General features: G+C 39.3%; 1 protein-coding gene across 2 annotated transcripts in view; it reads right to left on the bottom strand.

Moving 5' to 3' along the window:
• The window catches only part of LOC122550628 (ubiquitin carboxyl-terminal hydrolase 35-like), a 113,921-nt gene that overhangs the window by 56,504 nt on the left and 39,205 nt on the right, over positions 1-18,212 (bottom strand). For both annotated transcript variants that reach the window (XM_043691674.2, XM_087988086.1), the window contains 2 exons: positions 5,427-5,585; positions 4,167-4,360 (listed from right to left, as the gene is read on the bottom strand). In XM_043691674.2, coding sequence (XP_043547609.2) covers positions 4,167-4,360; positions 5,427-5,585 — 353 coding nt within the window. The remainder of the gene's footprint in view (positions 1-4,166; positions 4,361-5,426; positions 5,586-18,212) is intronic.

Here is an 18,212-nt window from a genome sequence, read left to right on the forward strand (position 1 = left end):
ATTGGGACAGCTGGGACAGACATAATGGGCCAAATGGCTACCATCTGTAATTATTGTGCAATCCATGCAAAGAGAAACAGAATTCATGTCTCAAGCCTGTAACTTTTCACCTACATAAACTAAGGAGGGCAAGAATAGACTCCATGCAGGCACTGATAGCAATATCGTTTATTTGGAGTAAGTGAGGCTAGTTAAAGAGGAAATTGTGCACATGGAAGGTTTTGAGTTATAAAGAAAGGCTGGATAAGTTGGGTCTTTTTTCACTGGAACATAGTAGGTTGAGGGGCAACCTTATAGAAGATTTTAAAATAACGAGGGGCATATATAGAGTTAATGGTGGTTGTCTTTTTCCTAGCGGGGGGGGGGGGTGATTTCAAGACAGGGGGCATATTTTTAAGGTGAAAGCAGAAAGATTTAAAAAAGACATGGGGGCAATTGTTTTTATACACATGGGGTGGTTTGCGTGTGGAATGAACTTCCTGATGAAGTGCGGAGTAGATACAGTTACAATGTTTAAAAGACATTTAGATAAGTACATGAATTGGAAAGGTTTGGAGGGATGTGAGCCAGGAGCAGGCAGGTGAACAAGTTTAGTGTGGAATGGACTGGTTGGACCAAAGGGGCTGTTTCTGTACTGCATGACTCAAGACTCTATAATAAAGTTCAGCCAGATGGAAGAGTGTTGTGGCAGAAAGAAACTGATTATTTCTTCGTTGTAAAGTGAACCAAACAGCCCTCAGACTTGCTGAGTATGCAGACAAAAATATTGGACATCCATGGTAAAGAGATGGCTGGGACCATAAAATAAGAAGTTAGGATAAACTTGAATGTAACATAGGTTTAGCCTCACCTTGAGTACTGCACAGCTCTGGGAGGCTCACTTTAGGAAGAAAGCAATTACATTAAAGAAGGTGCAGAAAAGATTCAGAAGTATAACTCTAGTCATAAGAAACTTCAGTTATACATAGATTGGAGAAACTTGGGTTACTTCTTGGGCAAGAGAAAATAAAGATATTTGTTGGAGGTATACACAACCATCAGGAATTTGGACAGTAGATGAAAAGAAACAGTTCCCAGTGCTGAAAAGATAGAGAACCAGAGGATAGCATCTTAAGGTGATTAGCAAATAAGCAGCAATGACTATTTTTGTGTACTGACTGGATACTGCTTGAGAGTATGATGGAGAAAGTTTCAACGGTGACTTTCAAAAGGGAATTGGATCATTACCTGAAGAGGAAAATAAATTTCAGTATTACACAGAGTAGCAAGGGGTGAATTTACCTTGTGTAGAGTTGCCACAGATACTTCAAGCTAAATGCATCCTTTTGTGTTATAATCACAAACATTGAACAGGAGTCAGCTATTTGATCCCGTGAACCACAAATCCATATTCCTGGCTACCACTGATGCCCTTTTACTCTCTTGGATATCAACAATCTTTCAAGTTCTATCTTAAAAATTTAAAAAAACTATTCAGGAAGAGAACATTTTCTTCCAAAGGCCAATGACCCTTTTTTTTTGACCCATAATTTTTAAACAACAACCTGTTGTTTGAGATTTTCCCACAAGAGAAAACATTCTCTCCACAACCAGCCTGTCAGACCTCTAAATGTCTTCTATGCTTCAATGAAATTTCCTCTTGTTCTGTCAACTCTAACGGACATAAGCCAAGCATAATAAACCTTCCCTCACAAGACAATTAGCCCATTCCAGAACCTTCTCTAAATTACTTAAAACACATTTATATCCTTTCCTAAATAAAGGCGGTCAATAGGACAGTACTCCAGATCAAGTCTCACTCATGACTTTTACAAATGAAACATAACCTCCCAACTTTTGCATTCAAGTCTCTTTAAAAGAAGTGATAGCATTCTATTAACTTTTCCATTTACTAGCTGTGTCTGCATCTTTTGGAATTCATACAAAACGACAATCATATCTTGTTGCATTTCAAAGCACTAATCATTTCACACTTCTACAATTAATCACCAAAATTATCCCAATTTCCTCCCTCAGCCCTCCTCCAGCACCTCAATTTCCTTTGGACATCTCATCTTCGGATACTGCACTCCCTCTCTTAAAATCTTAATTTTTATAGACACATCCTTTGTCCTCTCCACCATTCATCCTATGAGTTTATCCTCATCCTCACTGTTTTCCATTTCCATCTCAACTCACTTTGCCCTAAATCCCGATTTAATCAACCTCTTAACCTCTCCCATCATATACTCTGTATTTTCCACAGCTAAGCTTATATATCTTGTTTCATTTATTCCTTCTTAGAAGCCCATCTCCTGCACTCTTAATCCTATTCCTACTAAACAGAGGACCACTTAACACTTCTTCCTGACTTAGAAGTGTTCAGACATTGTAAATAATTAACTTTCCTTTATAAAATCAATATCATGAACCCAATCTCACCATTGGTGAAACTGCTGCTCTTCCAACCTTCCTTTCCTCTTGAAAGTTTCTGAATGCATTGGTACCCCTCTATTCTATGCTCATGTTCATGTTGACTTAAACAACATATAAATCTCTTCACAACACAAACCGCCCTATCAAAGTAACAAGTGAAATGAGCAATTATGACACACAATCGCCCCTCTTTCTCCAACCAGTTATATCGCACAATTCTTCCCCAAGGCCTCTACTAACCTTCTCACCCCTTGCTTGGTTTCATTCATTTCTATCCAATCTCAGCTACACTGACCAAAGCAATGACTTTTCTTCTTACCCATTATATATGGAGACCCCAAATGCAACCCCATGGCAACATCAAATTTTCCATGCATACAATCATGACACAGCTCTTCCTCTGCACTGTTTCAGTAAGCCATCTACTATTCATGATTCAAACTGCTGGTCAGTATCCAGTCTTGGACGAGATCAGTTTTCCTCTAGTTTGATACCAGAAAGGCTAAAAGTATCATCTTCAGCTTCCCATCACAAACTCTAGATCCTCACCACTAATTTCTTACCCCTCCATGGTCACTGTTTGATGCTAAAGCAGACAGTTAACCTGCAAGCTTGCATTGTTCTCTGCCCTCCTGGTCAGCCAAACAGGATGACTTCTGTTTTTTGCCAGTGAACAGTCTTAAAAAGTTGATCAACTCTACCCAAATATTTCATCATCACAGAAGGTAAATATAGGAGAAGCAAACTGTAATAGTATAAATAAATATCTCTCTATATTGCAAATACATATTAAAGAATGTCACACAACTATCAGCACTGTTGGTAAACTACTTCGCTTACAAGAAAACTTTTCAAATTGAGGTTAATCTAATGACAGCAAAACAGAAATGGTGAAATAATTTCTGAAAAATACTTTATGTAATGTCTTATTCCTTCAGAAACACCCAATTAATTACTTTTTAATTCCAATCATGGTTATGTCAGCATAAAGGAGGATGGAAGTGTATTGATCAAACATTTTAAGGATATTATAGCAAACTACTTTTTGATTTTGAAAAAAATTACCCATCTGCTAAGTTGGACACTATAGCATAGAGACTGCTTGGTGACATTTGCTGAAATGTACATTAAACATCTTCTTTCAATGACAAAAAAAAACAAATTTTACCTCAACAAACTTGACAGATTCCACTTGTATGTCACTACTTGATTACTGATTTTGGAACTTCATACATGCATTATTTGCCATGCTTCTCCAGAGTACAACCACAGCAGCAGTTTAGAATTAAATGAATGGGTATAAAAAGCATAAAGAAACATGTTGTTGTATATAGTCCAAACAAACAGAAGTTCAAGTCCCAGAAGAGGCTCACTTACCACCACTTGGGAACAAACTTTCAAATGCTTTACTGAATCTTTTAATCGAGGGCTCAAGCATGGTGGAAAAGGAAGCAGAGCATGACCTGCCTCATTTAAAACATATCTCTTTCAGAATGGGCAATCTGCAACTAGATAGCACTGAAGTGCAAATTGTTACGTCCAGATTGCTTCAACTTCTGAACTGAAGGTTTTTTGCAGGTGGCATGGGAGAAATCTGTTGGTGCACAGGATTGTTTTCCAAATGTGGCCTAACACCCAAATTTCTTATGCATCTGCATGTGTAATTTAAACACCTAAAGCATACTAATGGTCATCATTAGAAATAACATTCAGTCAAAGTTATCTATGTCGCAGGTGCTTCAGATACCTACTCAGAAGCCATGAAAAGGGCCTGAATGACACTGTTCATGTAACAGGTATTGCCTAGGTTGGCCAGCCCTACTCTTCCAGTCTCTGATTTGGTTGCAAGTCTTGGATACAAAGGTCCCAATGCATTCTTCTGTGATGTCCAAGCATTTTGATTGAGCAGATACTTTATTTTCTCCTCATTTGGAATTGGAAAGACCTAAAACAGAGGCATACATTTTATCTTGTTACATTGAAGAGATGCACAAAATCATATGATTTTATTCAAGGCAAATCTTTTGCAGTATTCCACTTCCAATACAACTATAGATTCTCAGCAATTATCTGGCAATGAAACAAAGTCAATCTCATTGAAACTGCTATTTAAAACTATGGCAGCTTACTCCAGAGAAGTCAAACCTCCCTGTTTTAAAAACAAATTTCACAAACGGAAAACCGATATTTAAGAAAACATTTAGCCACATCCTGTCCAGTAACAAAAGACAATGAGATTGCAGTAAAATTGGATAAATATTGAACAAAGTCCCTAGTAATAATCAATTCTGGGATTGACGAGTGGATACAGAGCTAGGAATATAGTTTAAAAACAAAGGCGCTTTTCAGTTAAGGCAGAGATGGATTCCTAGTCTCAGAATTTCATTACTCTTTGGAATTCTCTTTCTCAGAGAGAAATGGAGGGTGGATCAATAATTACGTTCAGAGATGAGCTGGGAAGAGTTTTGACCTACAATAAGTCAAGGGTAATAGTAGACAGGCACAAAGAGGAAATTAGATAATTGAATACAGTAAACTCATACCATCTGCTGGCTTAGACAGCAGATGTCACTTCCTGTAATTAACCAATCTAATTTCTTGGACAAAATATTATTGTGATTGTCGGCCTTAGACAGAGGAGACCGATGCACCATTAATCAAGATACAGCTAGAAAAGATGCATTTTAAGTGTGGCATATTGACAGACATAATACTGGTCACAGTAAAGAAACCTTAAAGATTTAAATAACTGCATACCTAAAATGTTTGGTTGTATTAAATATTTTGATTTCAAAAGTACCTCTTATGAAATATCACAGACTGGAAACATTAATGCTGTTGCACTTTTTCTACAGATCCTGACAGACCTGCTAAATATTTCCAGAATTTTCTCACTTGTTTCAGATTTCCAGCATGCAATATTTTGCTTTTAATGTTGCAATATTACCATTGATAATACTATTTGACCATGTTATTCAACAAAAATGAATTGTCAAAATCTTACCATTTACCTTTAGTACTTCTATGACAGGTTCGTATAGGTCAGGAAAACCCGAAAATCGAAAGATCATGCAGTGCACCAATTCAGATAATTGTTGAAGACAGCATGTACCAGAGTTAGATCCCTCTTTAGACAGTGACACAACTAATTTGGGGATATCAGAGACAAGCTGTGGAACAACATGATATGAATGACTATAAGTATGTTTCAAAGCCATAGATAAACAAAATACTTGATTGCAAAACTATTTTCATAAATTAACCGTCCATTTGGTACAGAATACACACGTGAAAGTTATGATTCAGAGGAGCTGGTATTGGACTAGGATGAACGAAGTTAAAAATCACAACACCAGGTTATAGTCCAACAGGTTTATCTGGAAGCACTAGCTTTCAAAGTGCTGTTAATCAGGTGGTTGTCAGAAAGTTGTTGGTTAATAAGTAAGGAGGAGAAAGGTTATCAAGGGTAGATGGGAATGTGGAGTAATCAGATAAACCATGATCCTATTGAATGGTGGAGCAGGCTCAAAGGGCCCATTGGCTTTCTCTTCCTTCTAATCTGTATGTCCATATGTCTACAACTCATTTCAGTAAGAACTATGACAGTTACTTACGTGACAGAATCACCTACATTCAACACAGAATTCAGCCCACTGACAGCTTCCATAATTTTAGCTGGTAAATTACATAAATAAAAATGAAATAACACGGCTTATTTTATTAAAGTACTCTCCTGGATTCTAACAGAAAATTATAAGCACACTTCTCAAAATCTTGCATACTGTTAAAGTCGAAGAATTATGGCAGATGTGCATTCCGAACAGAAAGGCGTATGTAACAGATGTAGTATCTGCAAATTATCAGCTTCTAAGCAGACAAGACTCCAATACCAGAAGCTTACAATCCATTAAATTAATTCATGGACGTTAACTTGACAACAGTGGTGCTCGCTCTACATTTACCCTCTCTTCTTAAAGCAGAAAAACAGTATTTATTGTCCATCCCTTGTTGCCTTTGAGAAAATAGTGCTGAGCTGCCTTTTAGAACTGCTGCAAACCATTTGCTGTAGGTAGATGCACAATGCCATTACGGCAGGAGTTACAGGATTTTGACCCAGTTGACACTGAATCAATGACAACTTATTCCCAAATCAGGATGGTGAGTGGCTTCGAGGGGAATTTGCAAGTGATGTTCCCACATATTTGCTGTCCTTGCCTTTCTGGATCATTGTGACCATGGGTGGGGAAGGTGCTGCCTAAGGAGCTTTGGTAAATTTCTGCAGTGCATCTTGTAGTTAGCACATTCTGATGCTACTGAGCATCAACGACGTAGGAAGTGAAAGTTTGTGAATGTGCTGCCAATCAAGTGAACAGTTTTGTCCTTGGTGTTAAGCTTCTTGAATGTTGTTGGAGCTGCACTCATCCATACAAGTGGAGTTAATACCATCTCGCACTCCTGTTATTTGCCTTGTAGCTCAGGAAATCAGAAGGTGAGTTATTTGCTGCAGGATTCCTAATATCTGACCAACTCTTGTAGCCACAGTATTTATATGGACATGCTAGTTCTGTTACTGCTCAATGGTGAGCCCCACGTTATTAAATGGGGAATTCAGTGATGGTTATGCTACTGAATGTCAAGGGTGATGGCCAGATTCTCTCAAAGGAAACTGTTATTGCCTGGCATTGTGTAATACAAATGCTACTTGGCACTTGTTTGCCCAAACCTGAATATTAACCAAGTCATGCTGTAGTTGGTCACGGATTGCATCAGTATCGGAGTCATCGCGAGTGGTGCTAAAAATGTATCATTCTGCCCACTTCTGACCTGATGATGGAGGGAAGATCATTGATTAAGTAGTTGAAGATATTTGGGCATGGGACACTACCCTGAGGAACTCCTTCAGAGATGCCTTGAAGCAGAGATGTCAGACCTCCAACAACAAAAACTATTTTCCTTTGTACCAGGTGTGACTCCCACCAGCAGAGTGCTTTCTCCAGTTCTTTCACTATTTTGTAGGGATTCCTTAATGTTATGTTCAGCCACTGTCACCTTAGGTCTATAATTCTGCTCATGTGCATGTTTGAATTAAGGTGTAATGAGGTCAGGAGTCGACTGGCCCTTGCAAACCCAACTGAGCATCAGTGAGGAGGTTACTGCTAAACAAGTTCTGACAAAAGTTAAGGAAAGCTGCGCACATGCACCTCAACAGTAGAGAAGCCATTTGCCTAAAGTTAAGGCTCAGGACAACGGTTACAAGTTCACAGCAACACTTAGCCATGAATCATGATTGCTGACCCAGAAATGAAATTTAGCAGCTGCTTGTCATTTTTGACTTGTAATCATGCATAAAAAGCTGCTAGTTTATTACTTCACAAATGTGAGTCTCCCAGCAAAGCCAGCACTTGGACCTCATACCCAAATGCCCTTGAAAAGGTAACTAGCTACTTTACTGAACTACTGCCATCCATTTATTGTAGATACACCAACAGCTACATTAGGAAGTTTCAGGATTTCAACAATGAGGAAATAGTGAAATACTGAAGGAAATCTTGCACGTGGCAGTGTGCCAATGTATCTCCCACCCTTGCCCTGCCAGATGGTAGAGGTTGAGAGTTTGGGAGATATTGTTGAACAAACTTTGGTGAGTTGTAAAGTATACCTTATATATAGTATACTATGCATTAGTGCTGGAGGGTGTGACATTGGGAACTAGGATCAGGAATAAGCCAACTGGAAGCTCTCGCCAGCTCTGCAATCAAATGAGTCCACGACAGAACTGATTACCCCACATTAGTGCTTCCAATAAGCTTTCACCTTGTTCATCAAGAAACTCTAAGTATTCAAAGGTTCCCTTTCTCAAAACGATGGTGGAAGCAGAGCTCCAAAGACTCAAGATGCTCAAAGAAAATTATCCTTATTTCTGTCTTCAAGAGACCCCTTGTTCTTACTTCTCCATGAGGAAGCATTCCTTCCAAAACCAGCCTGTCAAGATACCTCAAAATCTTATTTTTCAAACCAGTCATCTATTACGACTCTAAATTCCAGCACATCTAAGTCTTGCCTGTCCAATCGTTTCTCAAACAACAACCTTCTCTCATTACATTCTTTCTTAAACAAGGAGACTAATACTATGCACTGTCCTCCTGACATTGGTCTCACCAATGCCCTGTATAACTTGAGCATTACTTTACTACTTTTGTATTTAATCCCCTCATAACATATTTCAAGATTCTATTAGCTTTCCTAATTATTTGCTATATCTGAATATTAACCTTTTGAGAGTCATGCACTGAGACAATCTTCTCTGCACCTTCTCACCATTAAGACGTCAAAATGGACAATTTCATATTTTGCCTGCATTATACTTCATATGACACGTGTCTATTTACATTACCCAGTTATATCCTTTTGTAACCTCATTTCCTCTCCACAAATTGTGTTCCTATTCACCTTTGAGATACCTTAAAATTTAGCAATGGTAGCTACAATCCCTTCATTCAAATCATTCATGTGAAATATAAAAAGGTAAGGCCTACAGTACAATTCTCACTGCCTCAGGAAAGCAACATAATCAACCTACTGCGAATCCTCTTGCAAGGATGCCTTCCTTGAAGAAGCTCTCCTGCTCCCTCTACAAGCATCTCAGTGAGTCCCTCTCTCACTGCACCCCCCAGGTCATCTTCTCTGCCCTAAAGCTCTTCAGCCAGCTTTCTCATTTCCCCTCCCCCCACCTTTTCTCAGTCCCAACCCTCAGACTCAGCACCGCCTTCTTGACCTGCAATCTTCTTCCCGACCTCTCCGCCCACACCCCCTCTTCCGCCTATCACCCTCACCTTAACCTCCTTCCACCTAATGTATTCCCAACTCCCCTCCCCCAAGTCCCTCCTCCTTACCTTTTATCTTAGCCTGCTTGGCACACCCTCCTCATTCCTGAAGAAGGGCTTATGCCCGAAACGTCGATTCTCCTAATCCTTTGATGCTGCCTGACCTGCTGCGCTTTTCCAGCAATACATTTTTAAGCTAACATAATCAAAGACCCCTCCCAACCCCGTTATACTCTCTGCCACCCTCTTCCATTGGACAGAAGGTCCAAAAGTTTGAAAATACGTACCAACTGATTCAAGAACAGCTTCTTCCCTGCTGTTATCAGACTTATGAACAGACCTCTCATACATTAGAGTTGATCTTTCTCTGTACCTTCTTTGTAGCCTTAACTCTATATCCTGCATTCTGTTCTGTTACCCTAATGTGCTTATGTAAGGTATGATTTGTCTGGTTAGCACACAAACCGATACATTTCAATGTATCTCAGTATTCATGACAATAATAAATCAAAAAGACAAAATCAACTAGAAAATATCCCATTTATGCTTAGTGTTTCCTGTTTGGTAGCCAATCTTCTACCAAGAAGAATGTGTTATCCCCTACACAATTAATTTCTCAATAATCTTTAGTGTGGCATATTATCAAATACCTTCTAGCAATCTCAAGTATGATACATGTTACTTCTCCAAGGAGAACTCTATGCTGATTCTGCCTGATTACTCTGAACTTTTAGAAGTGCCCTGTCTAATGTCTTTGTTACTAGCTTCTAACATCGGTCATAGGGAAGATGTTAATTTAAGCGGTCTGCATCTTCCTGCTTTTGAATAAAGCAGTCACATTTACTATAATCCAATTTAGTGGAATATTCTCTAAATCTAGAGAAGTATGGAAAGTTTAAAAGCAATGCATTAACTACGTCACTAATCATTTTTTTTTTTAAAAAGAGCCGAGAAATATCCATTAGGATCCAGTCACCTGTCAACTCAAAGCCCAACAATTTACTCAATACCATTTCTCTAGTGATGGTCATTTACTAGAATTCCTCCCTCCCTTCCACTTCCTGAAATATAGCTATTCCTGGGATATCACTTTTATTGTCTATAGTGGTGTAAAACATTGTTCAATTCATCGGTCATCTCCTTTTATTTCAGTGTCAACTTGCAAACTCACTTTCTGAAGGGCCAGAGCTCACTAAAATTTTTAACATCAAAATCTATTAAATCTCTTAGTGTTGTTGTTTCTATTTTACAGTTTTCAAAGTAACTTTCTCTCCTACTGTATTTTATCTTGGCTATTTCTTCAGGCATTTGAAGCTGCTTTTTATTTTCTGTTCAATCTATTAAGGCTATATTATTCCACATGCCTAGCCAGACCGCTTTTGGCTTCTAGTTTTGAAAACTTAGGTCATCCTTCCCTGTTGTGCTAAAACATAATTCATTAACACAGTCAGAAGTCACACAACACAAGATTATAGTCCAACAGGTTTATTTGACATTAGCTTTTAGAGCACTCCTCCTTTGGCAGGTGAAGTGGAGAAGCACACAGGCACAGAATTTACGTGCAGAGGTGTAATGGCAAGATGCCAGCATACCAGCATTTAGATAAAAACCTTTTGATTTGTCCTTTTAATATTAAACATTTAGCTAGAGGGATTCACTGATGGTAACACGACTGACTATCAAATCAGTTGGTGAGATTTTCTCTTGGAGATGGCCATTGCCTGTGTAAAGTGCCACATGTCAACCCACTCTGAATGCTAAGTCTCACTGCAAATGAATACAGGATGCTTCAATATCAGGAGTCACAAATGGTACTGAAAACTCTGCCAACATCTGCAGTCCTACTTCTATCTTTATGGAAGGAAGGCTATTGATGAAGATAGCTGGATCCAGAGTGAGGAGCTCATGCCATGACTTGATGTGGAGATGACTGACATTCAATCAATTCAATCCTTTGTACTAGATCCAACTCCTGAACACCTGCATCATCATCTTCGCTTTACCCCACCAAAGATACCCAGTGACTTCAGATTTTGCTACTGAGGTTCCTTGATGTCGCACAATCAAGTTTTGCCTTGATGTGAAAAGCAGTCATTCTCACCACACACACTACATAGGCAAGGTGATGGCCTATTGGTATTATCACTTGACTATTAATCCAGAGACCCAATTCTGGGAATGGAAGTTCAAATCCCACCATTGCAGTCAGTGCAGATGGTGGGATTTGAATTCAACTTTTTGAAAAAATCTGGAATTAAGAATCTATTGATGATCATGAAATCATCATCGAGTTCACTAATGTTCTTCAGCAAAGGAAATCTGCCATCCTCAGCTGGTCTGGCCAACGTGCAACTCCAAACCCATAGCAATGCAGCGGACTCTTTATTACCCTCAGAAATGGCCTAGCAAGCCATTCAGTTATACCAAACACTATAAAGTCACAAAGAAGTGAAACCGAACAGATCATCTGGCATTGACCTAGGCACCGGAAAAGACAACATCAGAAACAACTCTGTCAATCCCGCAAAGTCCTCTTCACTCACATCTGAGGTCTAGAGCCAAAATTAGGTGATCTGTCTCACAGACTAATCAAGCAACAGCCTGACATTGTAAGGTATAATTCCTTGAGTATTACAATGTCCCAGATACCACCATCACCATCTCTGGATATGTCCTGCCTCACTGGCAGGACAGACCTAGTAGAGGTGATGGCATAGTGGCAGTCAGGAAGGAGTTGCCCTGGGAGTCCTCAACCTTGAAATCATGGGATCTGGAGACAAGGTCTACCACCAAGAGTGGTTTGGGAGCGGTACTATTGATCAAGCTGGTCAGGACCTAAAGGACATATCTGCTAGACTGGGTCTGCAGCATGTGGTGAGGGAACCAAAAGGGAAAAACATACTTGACCTCATCTTTACTAATCTGCCAGCTGCAGAAGCATCTGTCCAAGAGAGTATTTGTAAGAGTGACCACCTTGCGGAGATAAAGTCCCACCTTCATATTGAGAATAACCTCCATCGTATTGCGTGGCAACATCACCTTGTTAATGGGGTAGACTTTGAACAGATCTAGCAATTCAAGACTGGGCAGCCATGAGGTGCTGTGGGCCATCAATAGCAGCAGAATTGTAGTTCAGCACAATCTGCAACCTCTTGGCCAGGCATATCCCTCACTCAACCATGAATTAACTCTGATTCAAAGAAGAGGGCAGGAGGGCAAGCCAGGAGCAGCACCAAGCATATCTGAAGATAAGGTGTCCACCTGGTGAAGCCACCAAACACTACAGCAAGCATGCCAAACAGTATAATCAACAAGTGATAAACAGAGACAAGCAATCCCACAACCTACGGATCAGATCTAAGCTCTGCAATCCGACCACATCCAGTTAGGAATGGTGGCGGATGATTAAACAACTCACTGAAGGTTGCGGCTTTACAAATATCCTGATCCTCAAATGACTGGGGAACCCAGCACACCAGTGCAAAAGGCTGAAACTTTCACAGCAATCTTCAGTCAGAAGTGCCAAGTAGATGATCCATCTCAGCCTCCTCCAGAGGTCTGCAGCATTACAGATACCAGTCTTCAGCCAATTCAATTCACTCCACGTGATATCAAAAAACAGTTGGAGGCATTGGATACTGCAAAGGTTACAGGCCCTGACAACATTCTGGCAATAGTCCTGTAGACTTGTGCTCCAGAACTTGTCACTCCCCTAGCCAGCTCTTCCAGTACAGTTACAACACTGGTATGTACCCAACAATGTCGAGTACATAAAAAGCAGGACAAATCCAACCCGGCCAATTACTGCCCCAACAGTCTACTTTCGATCATCAAAGTGATGGAAAGTATCAACAGTGCTATCAAGCAGCACCTTCTCAGCAATAACCTGTTCAGTGATGCCCAGTTTGGGTTCTGCCAAGGCCACCCAGCTCCTGACCTCATTACAGCCTTGGTTCAAACATGGGAAAAGAGCTAAATCCCAGAGGTGAGGTGAGAGTGCCAGCCCTTGACGTCAAGGAGCCCTAGCAAAACTGGAATCAGTGGGTCATACCTGACACATAGGAGGATAGTCATGATTGTTGGAGGTCAGTCATCGCAGTTCCAAGACATCTCTGCAGGAGTTCCTCAGGGAAGTCTCCTAGACCTCAGCATCATCAGCTGCTTCAGCAATGACCTTCCCTCTAATAAGGTCCAAGTGGGGATGTTTGCCAATGATTGCCCAGTGTTCTGTACCATTCACAACTCTTCAGACACTGAAGCAGTCAATGTCCAAATGCAACAAGATCTGGACAATATCCAGACTTGGGCTGACAAGTGGCAAGTAACATTCATGCCACACAATTGCCAGGATATAACCATCACCAATAAGAGACAGTCTAAGGTGTTACCATCACTGAATATCTCACTATCAACATCCTGAATGCTACCATTGATCAGAAGCTCAACTGGAGTCACCACATAAATGCAGTGGCTACAAGAACTGGTCAGAGGCTAAGAATAGTGAGTAATTCAACTTTGTGACTCCTGAAAGCATGTGCACTATCTACATAACCCAAGACAGGAATATGATGGACAACTACTCCATGGGTAGTACACTTGTCTAGATGAGTGCCGCCCCAATAACAATCAAGAAGCTTGACACCATTCAGGACAAAGGAGCCTGCTTCATTGGCACTGAATCAAGCATCCACTCCCTCCATCACCAACTCTCAGTAGCAGCAGTGTGTACTATGTACAAGATGTACTGCACAAATTCATCAAGATCCAAAGACTGCGCCTTCCAAACCACAGCCACTTCCATCTAGAAAGAAGGCAGCACTATATGGGAACATCACCACCTTCAAGTTCCGCTCCAAGCCAGTCATTATCCTGATTTGGAAATATATTGTCATTCCTTCACTTCCATTGGGTCAAAATCCTGAAATTCCCTCTCTAATGGCATCGTGGGTCAACCCACAGCAGGTGGATTGCAGTGGTTCAAGGTGGCAGCTCCCACCATCTCCTCAATGGCAACTAGGGATGGGCAATAAATGCTGACAAGCCAGCAACACCACATCCCACAAAATGAATAAATAAAAATCATGCCTAACCCACAAGGGAGTTATTGTTGAAGGACCCGCTTTTGTGGCAGTAACTATAGAAAAACTACATTTTTGCTATTCAACTCAAGGAAGTGGTTTGTCAGATAATTTGTTCTTTCAAGTTTTCATTATTCAACAGACAATTCCCCATGTGTCTCCTTGTGTGCGGTGTTGTAACTATATTTCACTACCTAAAAGAATTGTAACTGAACTTTTACATACTATTTCACTGGGACAGCAAAATAAAGTCTTAATCCCTATCAGTGGCCTTGAGCTTCACCTGGTTCTGCAGATGTAACATCACAATTCATGTAAAATCAGCCAAATCAGTGTCTAAAGACAACAGAACTTAAACATTATTAATTTAAAGACAAATCTAGTTTGTGTAATCTTTTGTAAATGTTTAAAATCTTTTTCTTCAAAAAAAAACTAGAAACTGTTACAATCCCAGTTTATATTAATACTGGCAAAGTGAAATCCTAGAGTGAAATGTGGTTTGTAAGATCCTAACTTCATTTGTTCTTTGAGGATGTTACTTACTGAATATATTTACAATATGCTCATATGCTTTAAAACAAGAAAATGTTTATTAAACAAGATTTAGTGAATTTATTAAACAAGACGTGAGATATCTTTTTCAGAAAGTTTGGATTTCAATCTAGCAGCACGTGTGCTAGTTTTTCTTTGTGCAAGCGAACCAAGATTTTAACCCAGCTTGTGTCAAGAGAGCAGATGACTAGAGGCCTATTGGAAGAAAAGTGGAAGTTTGGGTTTTTATATCAAGAAAAAAAAATTAGCAATTAGCTAAGCAGAAGCTAGGTTAACAAGATTTTTTTTTACATGTAGTTAAAAGCTTCTGACTTTAGTTTGGAGAAGACCTGACTGCGGTCAGATGAAAGTATAGCTTTTTCACCTCCAGTCGCACAAACAGGGAGATGGTTAGAGTAAATAAGGGAATAAATTACCTCGGTGCAAGTCATATAGTTTAAGAAAACTTCTTGACTAGGAGTATTCTGTTGGAACTCTGAAGTTTATTAAAGGAAGTCTAAGCTTACAGGTGTGTGAATGGTCAAGGGATAAGGTTTTGCTGCTCACAGGGCTGGAACTGAGAAGTAATAGTTGTCAGAGATTTGACAGGGAAGAAATCTGGACTTTAAGTAAATGTAAAGCATGTGTGTCAGGGAATAGATAGATCTTTGTTTTGCTTGATATTTGAAATCTTTTAAACTGTTCTCTATGCCAATAGCTTGGTTTCTTTTTGCTTTATGTAATAAACTTCCATTTTATTCTTAAAACAGAATCTGCAACCTGGTATCATTATGTTTCCATTTAATTTTAAATTAAGAAAGCAGTAAATTTTGATCTATCATGCATATTACAATCTGGGATTTGCCTTGTGCAGCAGTTATATCAGCTGAGATTATGAAGGGGAGAAAAATCATATTATACGCGACAAAATGTTCAGAAAGATTTAAATTATATACATCAGAAAACGATTCAAGTTTATACTTTCCTTTCTACCCCAGCCAGTTTCTTAGAAACCCCCAAAACCTCCGTAAACATTTATGATTATATTTACACAGAGGCCCCTTGCTTGTATGGTTTTAATGGCTTCCTTTCAATAAATTTCTGGGCAATCACTTGATGCTCTCTCTCTCCATTTGATGCCAATATATTGAAATAAATTGTAAACTAAACTCACGATTAGAAAGCAAACCCAAGAGTTCCGAAAACTCAGATGCGCAGCTACCCTCCTCCAGTCTGTGGTTCTTCAACACAAATTAATTTTTTTCTGGATTATTTAGTCGGTGTGTTACTAAACTCATGTGGTAAGGGCACAGCAGGTTTTTATTTTATTTACCTTTTTTCAAAAAATGCAGGGATCTGATAAACATTCCCTCTTCAATTGAAGGTTATAAACCTCATTAAAATTCCTGAAAATAAAATAGACTTCTCAGCATCACAGATCTGAGCTTTATAATCAAACTCAAAAAAAAATGACAGTCTTCCATTTCTTGAAACACACAACATAGCAGAAGTTTAACTTTAAAGTCATACATGATTCTTAAAGCATATCCTACTCAGAAAACTGGCCATGTCCACAGATTAATTCAAACAGCACAGCAAGTTTCTAATATTTGTACCTATTTGAGTCAGAGATACTAAATATTAAGCTTATTTGCCTCGAGGACATGAAAAGCTCCATTCAAAAACATGAGAAACATTTCATTTTTTGAATTCACTAAGCAACAGACTACTGTACAAATTAAGAGAGCAAACAGATCTGACATTTTTAGTTATTTTAAATGAAATCAAATTTACTTAAGAGGTAGACTAGAGAGATTAATTAAAGTGCTCATATTTTATGAAACCTATTTTCAATTTCAGTAGTCAAACTCCCACACGATGAAGGTCTTTTGCCCGAAACATTGATTTTCCTGCTCCTCGGATGCTGCCTGACCTGCTGTGCTTTTCCAGCACCACTCTAATCTAGACTCTGATCTCCAGCATTTGCAGTCCTCACATTTGCCTAGTTGATCTTCAGAGGGTCAGTGTGGACTTGATGAGAGGAATAGTCTGCTTCCACACTGTAGGGATTCTATGATTCTATTAATTACAACTCAAATATTTCCAGAACTTGGTTTTAATAAGCTTTTTTAAAAATTACACCCATATCGATTGCTCAACTTCACTAATTCATAGCATATTCTTTGTTTAGTGTTACTAAAGTTTGTTTGTTTGTGTGCCAGTAAACACACACTCAGAATTTATGGAACATCAACGGGAGAACAAGTGCACAATATCTGCAAGATGCACAGAAACTCACCAAGCCTCCTTCAACAGCCACTGCACTGTCACCTAGAAGGACAAGGATAGCAGATACATGGGGATTATGCACCATCACCTGCAAATTCGCCTCCACGTCACACACCATTCCATCTGGGGAATTTAGGATCCTTGTCACTGGTAGAAATGCCATTCTAATCGCACTCAGTGTATCAAAAAGCAATAAAGGAATGGGAAACAAACGTTGGGTCTAGCCAGTGACATCCATGTTCCATGACTTCAATTTCTCCTAAAGTGGAATCTCTAGCCAGAGGTTACTATTTATTTTCAAGATTTCTTATTTTAGGACAAATTTTTTGTCAATGACAAGGCTTTAACACTCTCACAATATTCTTCCATGTCACTATCATAGGAAAATAAGTTAACCTTAGAAAATATAGGTCAAATCTGCAGTAAACGGTTCATAATAATCTTGCAACATATTTCATTGCTTCTTTCCATCTAATATAAGATGGAACACAAATTAACCATAGGATTAGATACAGTGGTTAGTGAAAGCCCTTTTCCTCAGATGGTGATAGCTAGTATGAGGGGACATAGCTATAAATTGAGGGGTGATAGATATCGGAAAGATGTCAGAGGTAGTTTCTTTATTCAGAGAATAGTAAAGGTGTGGAACACACTGCCTGCAATTGTAGTAGACTCACCAACTTTAAGGGCATTTAAGTGGTAATTGGATAAACATATGGATGAAAATGGAATAGTGTAGGATAGATAGGCTTCAGATTATCGCGTTGACCTGTGGAACCATCGAGGGCCGAAGGGCCTGTACTGCACTGCAATGTTCTATGTTCTACTGTGGACGAGGCAAATTTGTACCTACAACGCTTAGCGATCTGACAAAACCTAACTTTTTTTGGTGCAAGCACATGTGTCTGTGTGTAAGGGAAGGAGGGGTGCTCTTCAAAGTAGCGTCCAGAAACAATTCTGAATTGCTATAAAAGAGTGTTTTCTTTCCTCAGCAAGTGAACCAGTTTTAGTGCCAAATTGTACAACAAGGGTGGGGAGTTCTAAACTAGGGGCAATATTTTGAAGGCGAGAGGAG

Source organism: Chiloscyllium plagiosum, unplaced genomic scaffold (assembly GCF_037043375.1).
Source record: "Chiloscyllium plagiosum isolate Xiang-an unplaced genomic scaffold, Cpla_swu_hap1 HiC_scaffold_6, whole genome shotgun sequence".
NCBI lineage: Eukaryota > Metazoa > Chordata > Chondrichthyes > Orectolobiformes > Hemiscylliidae > Chiloscyllium > Chiloscyllium plagiosum.